The 18,823-nt window shown below is 36.6% G+C and overlaps 1 protein-coding gene across 1 annotated transcript in view; it reads right to left on the reverse strand.

The window, feature by feature from the left end:
- SEMA3A (semaphorin 3A) overlaps window positions 1–18,823 on the reverse strand; it is a 336,793-nt gene that overhangs the window by 117,281 nt on the left and 200,689 nt on the right. The window contains exons 4-5 of the mRNA XM_052789790.1: window positions 4,207–4,364; window positions 1,389–1,451 (exon numbers count right to left, since the gene is read on the reverse strand). Of these exons, the coding sequence (XP_052645750.1) occupies window positions 1,389–1,451; window positions 4,207–4,364 (221 nt within the window). The remainder of the gene's footprint in view (window positions 1–1,388; window positions 1,452–4,206; window positions 4,365–18,823) is intronic.

The raw sequence follows: 18,823 nt of genomic DNA on the forward strand, positions 1-18,823 counted from the left end.
TAATTATTAAAAAATAAAAGAGTGTGCTTTCATTCTAAGCGCTGAATCTCTTATTAATATTCTAGGCTTCAAACCTAGCTATAAAAAAATCTACTTAATGTAATAACATAATACTTAGCATAAGATCAAGCTGCAAGGTTAGTTAATTTGCTCAGACATTTAACACTAGCCTTATTTTTTTTTAACCTTGAATATTAGATATTCTAGTCCTCACCTTGCAATGTACTCCTGAAAATTATTTGTGAACATGAAGAAGGATTAATTTAAACGTATTATTTCTATGTAATGAGACAGGCCAAGTGTCTGGCACTTTAGCTGTCCCTTCACATATATAGCTTAGCCCATATTTCTTAGTTTCTACCTAATCCACCTCTACTGCTCCCAAATGTCGTTTTATGAAGACAACTGTCCTCTATGGCCTAAGTAAGTAAGGACTGATGAAACTATTTTTATTATGACCTAGGAAATTATTCAAATGGAGCTCTCTGGAGGCATATGGTTGGCATTATGAATATTTCACGGAATCATCTCTGAAAATCAGGCCAATAGCATATACACACGGGGCCAAGTTCCACTCTCAGTTATACCTTGGCAACCACAATGATTTCCCATTTGGCTATGCTATGCAAGTATTTATTTGGCTTATTGCATGCATGTATTTTTTATCTTTTTTTCCCTTCTTCAGCCTTGTCTTCCCATTTCCAATATTGTTCTTATAAAGAAGACAGTTATTATCAGTGTGCAATGATTATTATCTGGGGGCTAGTGGCTATGTCTGTCCTACCTCATAAATACAGGCAATAAGATCTACACAAGAATGAGGGAAAATGTACAGAAAATTATGCCTAGTCTAACAGTGTTTTCCTGAGGCACCAAAACTGATGCAGAATGTTAAAACCACTTTGACCTCAATCTTGCTATGAACTCCATGCAGGAAAGAGCTCAGGGAAACCCACTGACTCCAGTGAGATGCCACAAAGAGAGAGCACTTCTCGGAACTCACTGTAGGACTGGGACCTGGAGCAGGGCAAAAATAGGTCAAAATATTATGTACCCTGAGATCACAAGACAAGTATACAAGGGTTAATATTTCTCATTCTGATGTCTCTCCTCCCTTCTCTTTCTTGTTTTGTTTTGGTTTTTTTTTCTGTAAATAAATTCTATTTAATTTGCATGATTTCCATCTATAAATTTAAACACTTGGTCATGAAGATGAGATTTCATTATTTTGAATAAGAAGGCTGAGATAACTCAAGACTGAAGTTATGATCAGATGTGTGACCTTAGAGAGGAGGAAAAATACTTTAAGAATTAACACAATAAGACATAATAAAATATTTACAATGTTTTATAAAAGAAAAAGAAATGCTAAAAAGATTTGTACTTACCAGAATATCTTTTCCAGCCCACTTGCACTCATCCCTTCGGGAATGAGATACAGGCCAAACAATCTAAAGACACAGAACAAAAATCACGTTGTATTATTTCATGCTTCAATAATCACAAATTGCAGACCAAATGCTACAGAGTCTCTTTACCCAGTTTCTCTTTTCCCCATTCTTTTCCTTATTTCCTTTTCTTCCATAAAATTTGACAACAAAGAAATGAAATGATAGGAGCAAAATAGAGATAATAGGAATCACAGTAAAAACAATATCTTGAATATAGTCTGTATTGTGAATCTTAGCAGTGAATCTTGTATGCTAATGATAAGAGGGCTGACTCTCCATTAAGTGAGTGTTCTTTCACTGTTTTAAATCTGATGTAATGGAATGGAGACTGAGAGCAAAAAATTGCAGATACTTACTAACAATAAATTGGATCTATGTGAAATGTGATCTCAAGTTAGAGTTACAGCATCAGAAATGAGGTGTTTGCCTCTTCAGTGTATCTACTAGTTCATTCTTTTACTAAGTTTAGTTAATTAAATAATAAAAAGGAAGCCATGGTATTTGAAAAATATCACACCATCAAAATAGAAATGTTTATGCTGTTCCTATAGAGCTACCCTAACACAAGTAAACCTAAACCTAGGTTTACTGTAGTGTTTGCTTAGCAGAAAATGGATCTCACCTCATACAGAGAAAATCCAGAGACGCTCACAGTCAATTATTCATGTTTTTTTGAAAAGCTTTTAGGAATTACATATAGAATAAAACATGATCTTCCCATAAAATGCCAGGCTATTCTTTTGGGAGCCTCAGATAATGCAATATGAATGGCCATAAGTCCGGACTACAGCCTTGGTGTTCAATATAGTTCATTAAAGAAAGGAAAAGGCTAAGTATTCAAAAAGAAAAGAAAAAAAAATGAATATGGATGACAGAAGAGGTTGAAGGAGATGTCATATATGACATTTGAAAATACACTTTGCAACCACATTTTTAAATTCAAAATTTTCTTAAAACTTAATGAAATCCAAACTGAAATCCAAACAGCAATCGAACATCTTAAGTCTATAAAATAAGGCTAAAAATTTTATGAGCACATTCTCTCTCAAAGGATTCCTGCTACTTCCTGTTTCTATTCTCAGCTTAAAATGTGCAGAGACATGTGAAAATTTGAATTTACTAGGTTGAAAAACATTAACCAAACTTCCGAGATCTCCCAAAAGGACCAGTTCAAATTCAGTTCAATTTTTGGGCAAAGATTTCTGTATTATTCAAACCAGTATTCTAATCCATAAAATGAATGCCTAGATGTTCTTTTTCCTTATTCTCACAGCGCAATATTCTCCTCTAATTTGGTTTATAAGTCAGCTAAATTGAACTGCTTTTAATAGACTGGAAAGTTTGGCTTTTTGAGTTGTGCTCCTTTGGAGTCCTATGTTGCTATCAGTATTTAGACAGAAACCTTAGTTCTTTTTTACATGGTGGAAGCAACAACTGGTGAAGTTTGATCTCAAGTGGAGCACTGGCTGCATTGTAAGTTTGATTGAAGTTTCTTCTGTGACCCTCGTGTCTTTAATAAGCAGATCCCAAAATTCTTTAAGCCTTTTGTCTATTCTTAAATCTAAAGTCTAAATTGTAAATCTGTTCTTTAAGTCTGTTGCCAACGTTGCCGACAGCAATTCTTTATTTAATATATTAATATTTGTATGCAATTTCAAATAGTGTTCTAAAGGTATCTGAATACATAAGTATGTAAGATACAATTCCTCCCATTATACAGAGCTGTTTTCTGCAATGGAAACACCTTCTTTCCTTTAATTATTCCAGATGTTTTGCACATTAAGCTATCAATCCCTCAGAGAATTCAAATAAATAGCTAGTTTCCTTTATAGCTGCTCTAAAGAGAATAGAAAAGAAAATACCCAGTTTTCCTTTTATCCTTTTTCCTTAGAGAATACAAATGAATAGCCTGTCTTCCCTCTGAACAGAAAACACAAGGTATTTATTGCTATCATCTTAGGAAGCTAATAGTCAAACGGGCAAAAGGTCAGGAACACCAAGAAAAAAAAATCCCTGGGTATTGAAGCAATATATCTCTCATAAAAGAATACTCCCTGGATTTTAAAATGTGCCATCAAAATACTTCATATAACAAATCAAACCTCCATCTCATTGTTTACTTTCTTAGCATTTTGTCTTATTAAAATGTATGAAAAATGAAATTATTTATTTAGACCCCAACAAAAGAACATCACTGAACTGTTTGTCAGCTTCTAATTTGTCGCCAGCTTTTACTGGAAAATTATACTCCCCATCAAGGATGGCAAGATTTTATGGACCTATTCCTCTTTTATTAATACTAAATCTGTTTTGGTTTGAAAGCAGCAGAAGCAGAGTGCCTACAAGTGCTGGGTTAAAGGAGAGAAATCAACACTTAGACTCCCAAACAGCTTCTTTTTATCTGCAAACAAATACAGAGTAATAAGGCCTTTTCGTGCAAACTGTTATAACAGTTGTTTGGGTTTTTTAGCAGTAAACATGAAAGTATGTCTTGTTTGGGAAATAGCTGGATTATCCACTTATCATTTACTTTCTCATAGTTTGAAAAAAAGTATTGTAGATTATACAGTTATAGGTTATAGGCTTATTATAAATTTCTCTTCATAAAGTCAGCAGATGTTTTTGTTGTAATAGTATTCCTGACACACAAACACTGACGACACAATTCATACAGTGCCCAACATAGTCTGAGTAATAACAATTCTGCAACATTAAAAGTATATATTTACATTGCACAAAACATGAATGAAAGTACCTTTTGATATTCCTTGATGTTAACCAGGTTGAAAGAAAATATGTGATCCTTTGCTCCAACATACAGCCGACTGCGTTCTTCATCCAAGAGGAAAGTATGATAACTGGAGCTATTAGCTAGTCCATTGAAATTGATTATATTGTTGGATTCCAACATTTCTGTAAGATAAAGGTAATACTTTTGTTGTTAATATGTTTGATAAAATACAGATGCATATTTTGACTCGTACAGATTTCATTTTAGAAATGCATACTTATGGAGTAGAAACTAGTGAAAGCATTATGTACCTGGGCCCATGAATGTTTTTCTTTCAAGTACGGAAACCCAAACTGCTTGTGAGATTCAGCTCTATATAAACAAAGGTCAAAACAGTGAAATCAATTAAAAGCCTGTATGAGGTTTTAGGTAGTAAAATTCTATCCATGTAACTCATCAACTGTTGGACAAAGTTCAATTTTGTTCAATCAATGAGATTTACAAGGATAAACCTGAGGATGACCAGCTGATAAAAAACACATCTAAACACAAAATCTCCTACTTTCAGCACACAAAACTATTTCATACAGATCTGTAAGTTATAAGAAAGGGGATAAGAATGACTAGTTAACAAGATAAAATAACATGTACAATCTATTCTTACATGTAATATTATCTTCCCAGCTTACTGACACAGGCAGTGTGTTGTTCCCTTGCTTGGAATTGTGTATTTATCCATCACAAAAATAAAACTAGAGAAGGTAATTTTGCTTCTGTTTAAACTCAAGAATAATTTTCTAGTTCCCATACTCCTCACAGAGCCATTGCACTTGCCAAGGACAGGATTTTTTTAAGTACAAGGATCTACAGAATCCACTTAGCTGTTTACAAACATTAACAAAGGCATACGCATTTTCCTGAAACCGCTTAAAAATATTTTTTCCATAAGATAATACAGACCATATTAGTATAAACTTTCATGAAAACGCTCTTTCTTTATTCCTGTCTATCTACATTCATATAAGGACCAAAGCCAAAACATCTCTATCGTTTCAAGTCACGTCTGCACTAGTAAGTCATCGACAAGAAACTTTCCCTGTGATGACAAATCCTGAGGTTCAAGTCCCAGCCTTGTGATGTGCAGAGGCAAACACGCAGTTTTAGGAGCAGCAGCAGTTCCATCGACGCCAGTGCAGCTCTCACACAGCACCCATGAGGACAGATGCGAAAGGCAGTGAATACATCGGGATCCAAGGGCTGACGGCTAGAGGGCATGGCCAGACCTTCAGGCATCCGATGTCTGTGTTAGCTCTGCCGTACGTGCAAGCCAAGGACAAGTGTCCCTCCACTCAAAACAGCTGCCAAATGCCTAGATGTCTAGGATTTGCCTAACAGTGCAGCTACCTGCTATGACTTTCTGATTTTCAATAAGAACACTCCCATTTTCCACCATTCCTCCAATTGATGAGTAAGTGTAAGGTAGCATCCCCTATGCTGCTAAAAGTCAAGGTCAAACTGCTGTTAAAACAGAAGCTTCTGCTTAATTTTCTTTTTAAACTCATTTTCCTTCTTTTTTTTCCCCTTCTTTTATTTTAACCAGAACAAGTAAGATGTTAGGTGGGGCTTTTTTGGACCTACATAATAGTGGTACTTATTTTAAAGAATTTCAGCACCTGCAGCTTAGTAGTCCCACAGATGTTAAACCTATTTTTCACATTCACTTATACCAGGTGGATTTTGAAGCAGGCTGATACTCTATAATGGCAAGAATTAGTAGGCAACATATTCAAGGAAGGTAAGGATAACACTAAGAGTTGCATATCCTTCAGGCTAGCTTTGCCCCAGTATTCTTTGCACTTATTTGGAAAAACTCTCACCAGCACCAAAAAGAGTTAATTTGCACAGCAGCGTAGCAAAGTGTCAGAGCATGCACTATATTTTGTTCCCTATTCTACGTTTTTTTTCTGGCTAAATATAACTATACATTTGTATTACAGAATACTTTTTAAAACTTGTACTGCTCAAGACTTAAGTTCTTTTTTTTTTTTTTTTTTTTAAATGTAACAAGAAGAAATCAAATCACCCCAAGCAGTCTTGTCAAAATAATTCTTCTGGCTTCCTGCCAAGTTCTAGAATTTGACTGTATTGTCCTCCAGTTCACTTATTTGCATTTTGTTAGAGACTTTACTAATTCTCTTTACATTGTAATGACTGATTCAGATGTTGAATGTCGACTCGCTGAATAGTGAGTGATGCAGATGATTGATTGCTTAACTTGTCTTAGAACTCTCTTGGCTAGAAATGCTTTGCTGTCATCTGTATCTGATCATTTTTCTTATAATACAGCTGTCAAAAACCTTTGTAATTTTTTCATCTTTCTTGGTTTGAACTCCCATAGGTATGATTCTGCCCTTTGTGACTGCAGCATAAAGCCAAGTGTCTGCTGAAGTCAATGTTACACAAATGTAAAACTGATGTAAATTGAAATAAGACCAGTTAGGCACACAGCTACTTGGTTTAAAACAAGCCTGATGTGATTTTGCTAATGCTGAGTTCTAAATCTTCACATCCACAGATGGTGATTGATGTTTTCTTTTCTTTCTAATATTCATGAAAAATGTTAGATCATAACATTGGAGTCTAAGGTTTATTAAGACCAAGAGTAAATTACATCATCATCTTCACTGTTCATGTGTCTCAACAGTAAAACTTAAAAGGACCAGGTGTAGCTGTGCAGGGAAATTTTTTTTTTTTTCTTTTAACTTTCTGTGACTCTTTAGAGTATGCAACAATGTTAAAGGTAACACTGGGGGTTTTTTTGTGAACAGGCAACTTAAAGTCAAATTAAAAGCTAAATACCATTGCCTTCTCTAAGATTAGGACATTTCTCCTGGGTTTTAATCCAGTATCTGTTGTGTTGTCCCATTACTGATTTTTGCAGGAGATGACCAGATTTCCAGGGTCTATTGCCCAACAGATTAGGCCTAAGCATATTCCAAGCAGTGTATTTCAAATCATGTGAAATCAGGTTTCTCCCTATCAGGAATCAGGTTGAGAATATAGGTTGAGGAGAAAAATGTCCTTTGGATGATGATGATTCTCATTCACTACTAATTTAGTTAGGATTGAGTTACACCACAACTAAGAGGTGAAAACCTAAATAATCTCTGCAGTTCCTCTGCTGATTATTCTAACTTACATGTATTCCTCCAGTGATGAATATGGCTTCATATGACATTCTGGAAAGGGCTGTTGAAGAGCAAAGCAATGACATTTGCACAATCAATACAAATTAAGTATTCCACTTCCTCAAATTCATTAGTTTCAAAGTGTTTACCACCCAGTGTCTCTTCAGTATCCAGCCAGTGACTGTTGCTGAGAGAATGACAGAAACACCAGTGACAGGGCACGCTCCCAGAAGGGCACTGACATCCACCAATTCTGTTAAATGTCAATCGGTCATGCTGGCAAGGTACATGGCTGATCAGTGCTAAAATAAACCAAGATTTACAGCAAAGATTGCACTGCAATGACAGGACGAAAATTATGAATGCCTTCAGTAAGTCAATTGAATTAATACTGTTGACTATGCATACCCTAATTCTTTTCCATTTTTTGTTGTTGTTGTTCTTATTAAAGGTCGGCATATCTATGACCTATGCAGACAGGTAATGGTTGCCTGTCCTTAAAGTCATTTTTTTACTTCCTCTATGCTTTGTCCAGTTACTTTTATTGCAAAGATGGCAACATTACTCCTATCAGTTGTTGCAGCCAAGTACCATTTCTTCAGTAATTGCTCAGAGAGCATTTTCTTATTTCCTTTTGACACATCCTCAGCTGTAGTCATGCCTGTTGTTTTGAACAGGAATGAATGAACCCTATAAAACTAACCACTGCACATTATGACTGTAGTATTGTCTATAAAATCCTCTATGAGGTATATTTAGAGTGGGTGGTGATATTTTGAAGGTAATGAAGACTTCATTGCTTTTGTTATTGGTGCTTGCTTCCCACATTTATGAAGAATGTTGCAGGTGACCAAAACTAACGGTTTGAAATGCACCATATCTTAAAAACCATCATATTACAATGAATTTTCACTTGCGATGATGGCTGAAACCAGCTGGAGGTTGAGTTTCTCAAGGTTTGTGGGCCAGATTCTTCTACTAACCACTTCACTTCAACTACCTTTAATTCAGTCCTGACTCGCTTGCTCCCTCTTACTCTCCTTTCTCTGCCAGTGTCCAGGCTTGAAGTATTTGACCTTTTTCAGTGTGCCTTTCTGTAGACTCTGCATGGTCTTTCTTCTATTAACTGATGTTTCTGTTGATCCAGCCTGACTTGTGTCAGAACATTCACTTTGCCAGACCAAGCTGGCAAATTTACAGCAGAAAACTAGTCCCTAACTCTTGCCTTCCTTTTAATACACGGTTATTTAATTTGCTAATGGAATCACAACTTAATAGTATGTATGTGCACAGAGGGCCAAATTCCTGCAATGAAATCCATGGAGATATGCATGCACAAGGAATGTAGATTTGGTTTATTTTTATGACACGTTTTTCATTAAAGAATAAGCCAGAAAACCACAGCTATAGCTAAGATGAATACAGTCAGGCAGATCCTGAGGTTTGCTTTATCCATGGTTGGTATTCCACTGTAAACCTTGTTATATGTCTGTGTTCCTTCACCGGAGTTTGTCAAGAGGAGAACATAACAAAAGAAAACCATCTTATTTTTTACTTATCTACTACCAGACAAACTATCTTTTTAGTGAGAGGGAGTTTGTCTGTATAACAAGTTAGAAAATTTGTGAGCTTTGGCCTGCATTCCTCTTATAGACTTCACAATAACATGCCAGCCAAGATTATTTTTGTTGATAAGGATCAAAGCGCCATGCCAATTTCTAGGAAAATCAGTTTCTAGAAAAATCCCAGTTTCCTCACTAGGATTCAGATCTGGCCCTGTCCTATTACTGGTGACTCTGCAGAGTGACTGGATTATACAGGCAGTTCTGCTCGTCATAACATGCTTGTGAATCAAATGAGTAGGTTGCAGGTTGCACAAAATTCTCAACCTTCATTCCTTTGCCAGCAATGATAAGATCTCGCTGCATATCGCCTAGCAGTAGATAAAAGATGAGTCAGTGCGTATTATGCCATCAAAAAGGGATTTTGCTGAATTGTGAGCAATGCCTCCCACAACCTCATGCTAGAACATTTCCTTCTTCTCTCGCCAGGCTTTTACTTTGGCTACAGAGTATCAGGTGGCCACATGTTTGCACATGCATTTGTTGCTTACACAGATGCATATTGTGCCTGTTCTGTATATCAGCATGTATATCTGTCTAAATAATCCTGGGTATACATTAGTCGTTACTCTTTGAGTGATTATTTGCTGAATTCTAAGATACTAATTCTACCATGCAAGGAACGAAGTGGCTATTTTAATTTCCAAATGCTCCTGTAGCTTCCCCATTTTATTTCTCTGAGTGTAGATGGTAAAGTCTGCCCCTGTCAAACAGTTAAGGAAAAGGCATGGACTGGCAGGAAATCAACACAGCTTCCTGCAAGGTGTTAGCCAGCAGAGCTTATCTGGCAAAACCAGGGGTATAAGCAGGGAAAAGGCACCGGATTTGTTGTGAGTCCATTCCCCATCTGAAAGAGACAACAGCTGCCATGCACACAGTGGGGTATTTCAGTGGGGTATTTCCATATATTATAAAAGTTGACAGGAATGAACTCAGATGGGTACTGTGTCAGGTGTCTGAAATCAGGTGAGCTTGACCCCATCCCAACTCTAATGCTTAGTAACATGGCCAATGGCCTGAAGAACAACTTCTCCCCCCCCACCCCCCCATCCCCCCAGATTTCATTACTTTATACCTCAGTTACTTTCTTTCATCTACACCTCAGACATCACTGGGACCTTAGGATCTAGCCCTTAGCGAGAAGAATGGTTCAGCAGCCCACTCTAACAAAAAATAAGAATTTTGCTAACAGTCTGTGGTATATTTGAAACTTCTACAAAGTAATTAATTAAAACAAAGGCCAGCTAATTTATCTATTGTTTAATATTTCATCTGAGAAAAAAGAAAAAAAAGAATTTAAAAAATAATTGCAGAAACCTTTGTTTTGTTACATCTTTAACTGGTCAGGCTATCAGTCTTTTAGTAAATCCAAACTGTTCCAGTATTTCCAAACTATTTTTAACAATTAGCCTTTGATTTGATATTAGGAGCAGAAGAAAAAAGGCACAGAAAAATTATCAACCCTCCCCCCAAAAACTTATGCTTTCACATAATTTTAGAATTACACTGCTTGGGAATATCAGAAAGTGATCAGTTTTATCTGAAATGAAAAAAATCCACAGGTTTATAAACTGTATGAGATCACATAGTGCAATAAGTGGTTTATCCATTTTTAGAAATGTAACATGAAAACTTTTGTAATCAGCACCTTTGTTTTTTTGCTACATTATGAGCCAGATAAACTTGAAACTAGACAGCATTTGTTGTTGATGGCAATTCAGTGTTATTGTAATTTGAATGAGATAAATCACTGGGAGAAAAGGGAGGGTTATCTTATCAGTAATCAAAATACAGTTGGAACAGAGCCTCTCACAGCTGTTCAATCAGTCCTAGCTTTCATCCTCTTCATCTACCTTATCATAACAGTTGCCAATCACCTGGTTTCACCGAACTCTACTGGAAGGAGAAAAAAAACGAACCTTTTTTTTTTTGCTGTAAACTCTTTGTTTCTGAGAGAACACGTAGTTCAGAAACGTAGTTCAGGAAACTGTTTTCATTACAATTTATCAATTAGAAGTAGCTAGGACAAGATATACAGTTTTTAATGCACTCATGATGTAAACCAAGTATTTTAAATGAAACACTCCTGCCTACCTTCCACTGCAGCAAAGAAAACTTGAGGGCCATGAGTATAGTTTGATTAAAACCAGATACTTGGAAGGAGGAATGTTGCACCAATGTTTTGTTTCAGTTGCACCGGCATAAGCATGGATTCCTTTGACTTCAGAATACTGATGCATATGTTTTTTATACTGTAAAACTGAGAGAAGATTTTAGCTCATTAATGTCAGTGCTATTTAGCTACACGACAGCCCTTAAAGTGTTTCTGATTTGAATAATTGAAGGGGTCACATGATATTTCAAAGACATAAAACATTTAGATTTTTAAAGCCAACCTGTTCTCCCTTTATTATTTGCATTATTTGTCCTTTTTTTCTCTGAAAATGAATCCAGATTATCCCTATTGCTCAGTTGTTTTCTTATAAAACATGAGAAATATTAACCTCTGAGCTAAACAAAGACTTGTAAAGCTTGATTTCATATATTTGTAAAATTATTGTAACATCCCATATTATGAATTTGACTTTGTGAGAAAGGTTATGGCACATATTTAACTGTGAACTCCACATGTATTTAAGCACAAAATTGTTACAAAATCACAGACAATAAATGTTACCTATAGCATTTTTTGTGTGTGTGATGAATCAGGCAGAAATATATGATGTTGAAAAGAGATCAGGATCTGGTTTTACTACGCAGTTATCTGTCTAAGAGAAAAATTATCTGGCTTAAGATTTGAGTAGGTAACATCTTTGCTACCTCCCATTTGTGCTGGTATAAGGAATGCTCAGGAGAACTAATGGAAGTGATGTGTTGTACCAATGAGCCCCCAGCTGTTAAGGACAACATCTATAACTCTCAAGGTTTTCCAAAATGTGGCAAAAAAATACAGCAAAATACTGAGCTACTGAGAATGGTTTCTAAATATGCTAACTCAAATAGTAGAAACACTGCAGGCATATTAACTCAGCCCTCTACCTTGGGTAATATATGCTCGGTGAGCTTGGTTAGCTCAATGTGGCACTGTATGACTCTAAATTGCACTCTCTGAGCTAGCACAGGTAAACAGCCAACTAAATCCCATTCATTAACTCAGTTATCAGATCTAGTTAGCAGTTCATCAGTTCTCAGCTATTTGTATGATACTGCTGGAAAGTTAGTCTTCAAGGAGCAGAACCGGTCCTGGTTATCAAGAAAGGGAAATTGTGGGTAGTTGTCACTTCAAGGATTACCTTATCTATAAACAGTACCATCCTTGCCTCATTAAATATCGCATCACAAAGGCATGAACACCTTTTCAATGACTAACAGCACAGATAGTTGTTTTCCCAGGGCACAAATGTATTTCATTTGGCCAAGCAGGAACGAGGTGGGAAGACTGTCACATCCTGTCCCCTGCATGGCCTATCCACAGGTTGGGTCCAAGCATAGCATGGAGCACAGTTTTTACTCACTGCTGTTCCCCAAAAGAACAAGATACAGATTTCCAATTCATGAACTTTTTCTCCCAGAACAAAATCAAAGCAGGAAAGGAACTGTTGCTCTATAGGCACACCTGCTTGCTCAAAATATTGACCATGCTGCAGTATAGACACACCTGAGCTAGCTTGAAACTCGCTTATGTACTTGTAGTGTCTAACAACACTGGCTAAGAGGCCAGAAAAGATTAATTGATTTTGCTCCTCACTAATTGTGCCTCGATGAAGCTGCATGTTGAATGACTACGGTGTTACGTCAGGCTAAGCAGGCAAGCTACTTTGAAGTTAGCTCAGGGGATATGACTATACTTTGTCATAATCATGACAATGAAAGAAATTCAGATAGATACACTTAACGTGAAGACAAAATGTTGCCTTGCTGTTTTTTGCACAAGTACAATCTGAGAAGTTTTAGGTTTATTTATTTATTTTTAAAGTCAGTTCCTTTTCCAAAGAACCATTATTTCCGAAAAAAAAAAAACCCAAACTTCTCAGGTGAAAATAAAACTGTCTGGGTAATGTCAGAACCTGTCAAGATGTCTGGGGACTATTAACCAACAAACTACTTAAAATACCATGATGTTTTAGAAAATTCCTTTCTGAAAAGCTGGCCTAGTGAGGTCAGTTCATTTTTTTTCTCATTCATCTCTTAACAACACTGTCCTTTATTCTAAATTCCTAACAATTGAACCTGAAAGTCCAAAATTGAGTCAGTGTCTTTACAATTCACATACCATGGACAATTAGGAGTCAAAAGTAACAACACTGTCAATATGTGTATTGGAGTTGCAGTTGTAATAATAAAATCCTTTCTCCTGCAAGTGTATTCCTTTTTCAGGGGAAAGAGTATTAAAGTATTTTGTAACTCTTAAAGAAATCTTGGTTTCAGGTACAAAACCAATGTACTTCAAAAACAAGTGAGCTCATTTAAAAGAATTAATAAATATGAGGTGCTAAGTTTGTTAGGGATATCAGGGGAAATTTTCAAAAAGCCCACTGGTTTTATTTTTAAGTGTGACTTTGCTATTTGACAACCAAGTTACCATTGACTCTTGGTGAGACTTATGGGGTAGGTCCATCAAGGATTTAGATGTCAAATTTGAGACAGTGTGAGACTGAGGGTAACCTGCAGTGGTTTACCCATCAGTGAGTGAGGGTGTGAACGCTTTCCCTGGCGTAAGAGGCTGCAAGAGTGAGTGTCTCTCTACAGCTTAAAATACTGTGATGCAGGGGAAAATCTAGCAGAGGTAGATTTGGTCTGAAATTAAACGAGTCCTTCTTTGATATAATTTTTTTTTTTTTTTATTACTGAGCTGACAATATAAACCTGAATGAATTATTTACTAAGGTGAATTAGTTAATATGCACAGTAGGGTTAGGAAGCTTCCCTGGAAATTTAGTTGCATATGCAAAATTGTAAAATAGAATAAGTAGTACTTGAGTTTTCAGAACTTCAGGGGCAGATTTATGATGGAAAATGCATTTGACCTGCTTCAGAAAAAGGTCTTTTTATGCTTGAAAACCATGTATGAAACTCTTGTGTCTATCTGTGTTACAATTCTTCAAAGTCCTGTGATTAATAAGATGCAGATAGACTTTGGGGTAGTTCTGCTTGTAGGTAAACCACTATATTTTATATAGCAGCTGGTTTAGATGGACTGTGTCCAGGTTTTCTTATATGGGTACAAATCAGTGACCTCATATTTTCAATTTCAGACATGGCTATCAACACTCCTTCTGTTAAAATCTGGTTTTGTAGAGTGGGATCCACCCTTCACTTTGATCAGAAATCCATCACTTTGAGGAATTGTATTTTCACATTAATAGAACAGATGAGTAAAATTCATGCTTGGATTTACATCCTTCTCTTCTGATAGGTCTTGTTTCTTTTAATTCACAAGGGATGGTTTGGATGAATTTTAGCAAGGGGTGAAAGCACTGCCTGCAGTTAAGCGGTCTGTGCAGCTCACACACAGATACACACAGCTCTGCTAATGCACTTTAATTGCAGCAAAATAAAGGAGGGATTTCTTCTAACCACAGACCCTCCTTGCACAGAATTCAGTGCCAGAATAGTGTAAGTAAGTGATGAGGCCCAATTTTGCTCTTAATTTACCCTAATGAAAATCAATGGAGTTCCACCATGGATAAAAGAATTTGATTGCTGTGGTTCTGCAATGTGTGGAATATATTTAGTGTACATTAGATTAAATATTACTTCAAATTAGTTACCATTATTTATCAAATGTTTCCATTTATACCTACAATCTGTTTAGGTTAGGTTCTGTACATCAGAAAGGAATTTCCAGTTCTTCCCTTCCATCTAAATGTCATAAACATAATTAATAATCAAACAGCAGCAAAGTCCCCAATACCATTTTTCAACTCAAAGTGAATTTTCTCATGCTTAATGCTGCTCTATCAATCAAAGTTTTAAATTTCTTTCAGGTTACACAAACCAAACTAGTTCTACTTTCAATGTTTTTGCAATTATTACATGCTCAAATAGGGAACAAGAAATTTCTAGTTAACTGCTAGATTCAAAATGGAAAATAAACCTTAAATACAATTGTTACACTGATTTTCTGGATTCTGGGCATGCTCCAAAGGGGCTGGGAGGAGTGTGTTTCTACCTAAAATTGCATTACATGCAAGCAAATTTTGAATTACAATTCTGATAGCACCAAGAAATGATAGTGTGAAGCACTTTAACTAGTTTTAAAATCTCCCCCAAAATATCTTAATCCACTTCACACAACACACAGTTAAGTAAGTCGTGGAAATTCTTGACATGGGCTGTTGTAAATGGCAAAATTGTTTATCTTTTCAAGGGGCAGAGTGATAAGATCAAGCAAAAGAAATCCTTAAAAGGCTATTAAATTTAGAGACACAGTCTCTAGCTCACCAAGTTCCTGAAATTCAAATTGTAGGACACTTAGAGAATATTCTGGGGAACTATCACTATCTGATTAACCTAACCCTATTATCTTCTCCTACTATGAAGAATCCCTATTATGGAAACCCCATATTACGTGTTTGCTTTGGCTGTGGTTGGAGACAGCATATTTCCCTCCTAGTCACGTGTGGATAAAAGCGCAGCCATGACCTGAGTCTTGAGAAGAAAAGTGAAGATGCAAGACATGAAATGTAATCCAGCTGCCACTCCCTTCTCACCTGGACCATGCTCTGTGGCTGCCCGTGAGGCCTCCCTGACTCATCCTCCTCCCCACTCTGTCTCCCCTCCTCAAAGCCTTTGGGGCCGCCCTGGGTGAGTGGAAGTATTTGCAAAAACAGCATCGTTGCACGCCGATTGAATCCATCTTCTGTAACAGCATTTCAACCTCTAATTCCTTCTAAATACCTTTTGTTTTGAAGTAATTTGTCCATATTTTAAGTGAACTTGTTCATCTTTTAAGTGGACACCAGAAAGACCCACCAGCAGTTTCCAGTAGAGATGGAAGAGGGAAAGTGAGTGGATTATCAGCACTCAGGTAGCACCTGCTGTCTGGCTGGGCTTAATGCGTAACACGATTCGGATACAACTTTGTGGTGCTTGACCTCAGAGCACAAGTTCATTTGCTTAAAGACATGTCAGTGTAAATATAGTTGGATTTGTTTGAACACCAAATCACCTGGTGCATCAGGCTCTATTTAAAGCAGCCTCAGAAGGGGATTCAAAGCTAAGTGAAAGTAACTTTAGGATGTTTTGACTCTAAGCGCACTCGGCCAGTCCCACCTGAACCAGCTCGTAGCAGGTTCCTGGTGGATGCTATCAGCTGAAATGGCTAAACTGCAGCATGTCCAGCCACATCTCCTCCTACCTTCTGCAGCAGATGTCAGTAAGAGAGAGGTGACATGCAGACAAATTACAATTGCAAAAGTGAAAATACTGTTCCAAAAGTAACAAAAACAAATGATATTTTATTCAGTGAAATTAACTGGGAGGGGAGGTGGGGAAAGCTGGTGTGACTGCCGACCATGCTAAAAATCCCAGTCAGTTTTTATTTTATTCTTTTCCTCTCTCTTTGTACTAGCACAAAGGAGGACTAGTCCACACCACTGATCCTAGGTGTCTCCTCAATCTAAATAAATGATAGTTTATTCATTGCATCAACACAATAGCATCATTATCCTCAGTGTTAGTATCAGAAATAAAGTTCAGTGGAATTTTGCATCAGGGAACAGAAATAATGAAAGTTTTATGTTTCTGAGGCTCCTGTGGAATATCAATGAGAATCAGTATATAATTTTTTGCTCAAGCCACAAGAACTGTACTTTTCCTACCAAGAAAGAGATCAGAGAACACATTGATATCATTTACTTTGAGTCCCTGTCAGAACAGAAGCCTTTAGAGGATGACCTGTAGACTGACAGTATTAATGAAATGGGCCAGGCACAATGAAATGGAAAGCAGGGTTTGCCTTCTTTTCTTTATTATGTAAAATGAGAATTACCAAAATGTAACGATTTCTGCAAAATGTACTGCAAATTTTAATTTAGTTCATAGTTTCACACTCTACATTTCTTTGCACTTTTAGTGATTTAAAACAGGACTTTTTTTCACCTGAATTCAGGAAACATTCTCCATTGCTACCAAATTGCCACACCTGCACAATGAGTTTAATGAATTGCTTACGCAGGTTGTGTAGCCTCAGTGTAAGTTTGGTTTATGTAAACAACACATTAAAAATCAGAATGTTTAGGGGGGAAAAGGCAGGGCACTTTCCACTTACCCTTCCAGACCCAATGATATTATTCATTCTCAGCAGCTCCACTGCTTACTCTGCTAATTTCGCCCCAAAAGAATGCTCCTTTGGGTGCAATATTCAAGTGTCTATGTATGTCAACTGCCGCACAGGCTTCCAAATGCCCACATTGATCCAAGATACCATGAATCACTGTTGACAGATGAGGAACATTCACACAAAACCCCTGCTGAAAGTTAAAGGAGAACTCACATTTTTCCTTGATGGTCACACACTAACACATTGTGGTTAATGGTATACCCCAGAGATTTGCAAAAAAAAAATTTAAAAATAATATTTTAAACTTGCAATTGACCTAAAATTGAACAGGACGCTGATTCAGTGTTTCCAAATTAAAGCAACACTAGGTGGTTCCAAATAAGTTCTAGAGCCAGATTTCAGCTGATAGAAATTGGTATAACTCTTGCTCTACTGCTTTAATAAATCCAAATTAATTTACAGCAGATGTGGATATAACTTAAAGTCTTAAAGTGAAGTGTACTAAGTGTATCTTTAAAACTCCTTATCATCTAGCAGGATTTTGATTAAATCTGGAATAAACTAACATCACAATAAAATTTCTACATGTTTATAATGTTTGAAGACTAAGTAATACCCAAGAAAGACATTACAAAGCAGCATCATAACATTCTGTTGCAGACTACATTCATACTTCTAAAATAGCTGGGGAAATGACTCCTTGTCCTGATGATGAAAAGGTTTCCTATTGACACATGCATACTGGAAAATCTTCAAGAATGGATATCTCAAATTCTTGAAATCAGTGAATCCTGAGCCTCCATGGAGCATTACCAGTCTGTGTACAACCAATGCACTACTTTTTCCAAAGTTAAACTTTTCCAAATTTTTCAAAAGTTATTGTAACCATTTCTGTTTCCTGTACTGTCTAATCAATATCTGAGATAGATAAAGTATTTTGTTTTGTTTTATTTTTTTCCTTAAACAAATATAATTCCAGCAGCAGCTGACATGGTTTCTAATACAATGTCAAACATTTGGGTTTACTTCTAGCTAGTCTAATTATGAAAGGCACCAGGGTAGATGTGTTTTCTTTTTGTAGCCACTAATACTAATTTGACCTACTGGGGAAACAATTTCAAAATGTCAACATTTGCATGCCTGAACCCTGCTATGAACTAAAAGGATTTGTGTGCAGAGGTCCTGCCTCAAGCTGTGACACACTACTTACCTCCTCAGAGGGAGTTAACACATTAATTTGAACAAATGAAATTAGAACAGCCAACTCTCCATGGCGGTCAGAGGAAAAGTACCCTGACCATAGTGGCTGACTGCAGTTTAAGTGGCATATTGCTTAATTAAACTGTAGTACGACAGCTGAATAAGGAGTGCATAAACACCCCACAAAAGAGGAGGTCTTCAAGCTTGGAGGTATATATGAATGTAGTACCCAGTTCCCTGAAAGGAAAGTTACTGTTGCCCTTTTTAGAAGTATAAGCTTTGAGATTTAAGACAATAATTTACACATTTGCTGTATATGCTGGTTTCTGCAGATGTATATTCCAGAA

This window comes from Harpia harpyja, chromosome 6 (assembly GCF_026419915.1).
Source record: "Harpia harpyja isolate bHarHar1 chromosome 6, bHarHar1 primary haplotype, whole genome shotgun sequence".
Classification (NCBI taxonomy): domain Eukaryota; kingdom Metazoa; phylum Chordata; class Aves; order Accipitriformes; family Accipitridae; genus Harpia; species Harpia harpyja.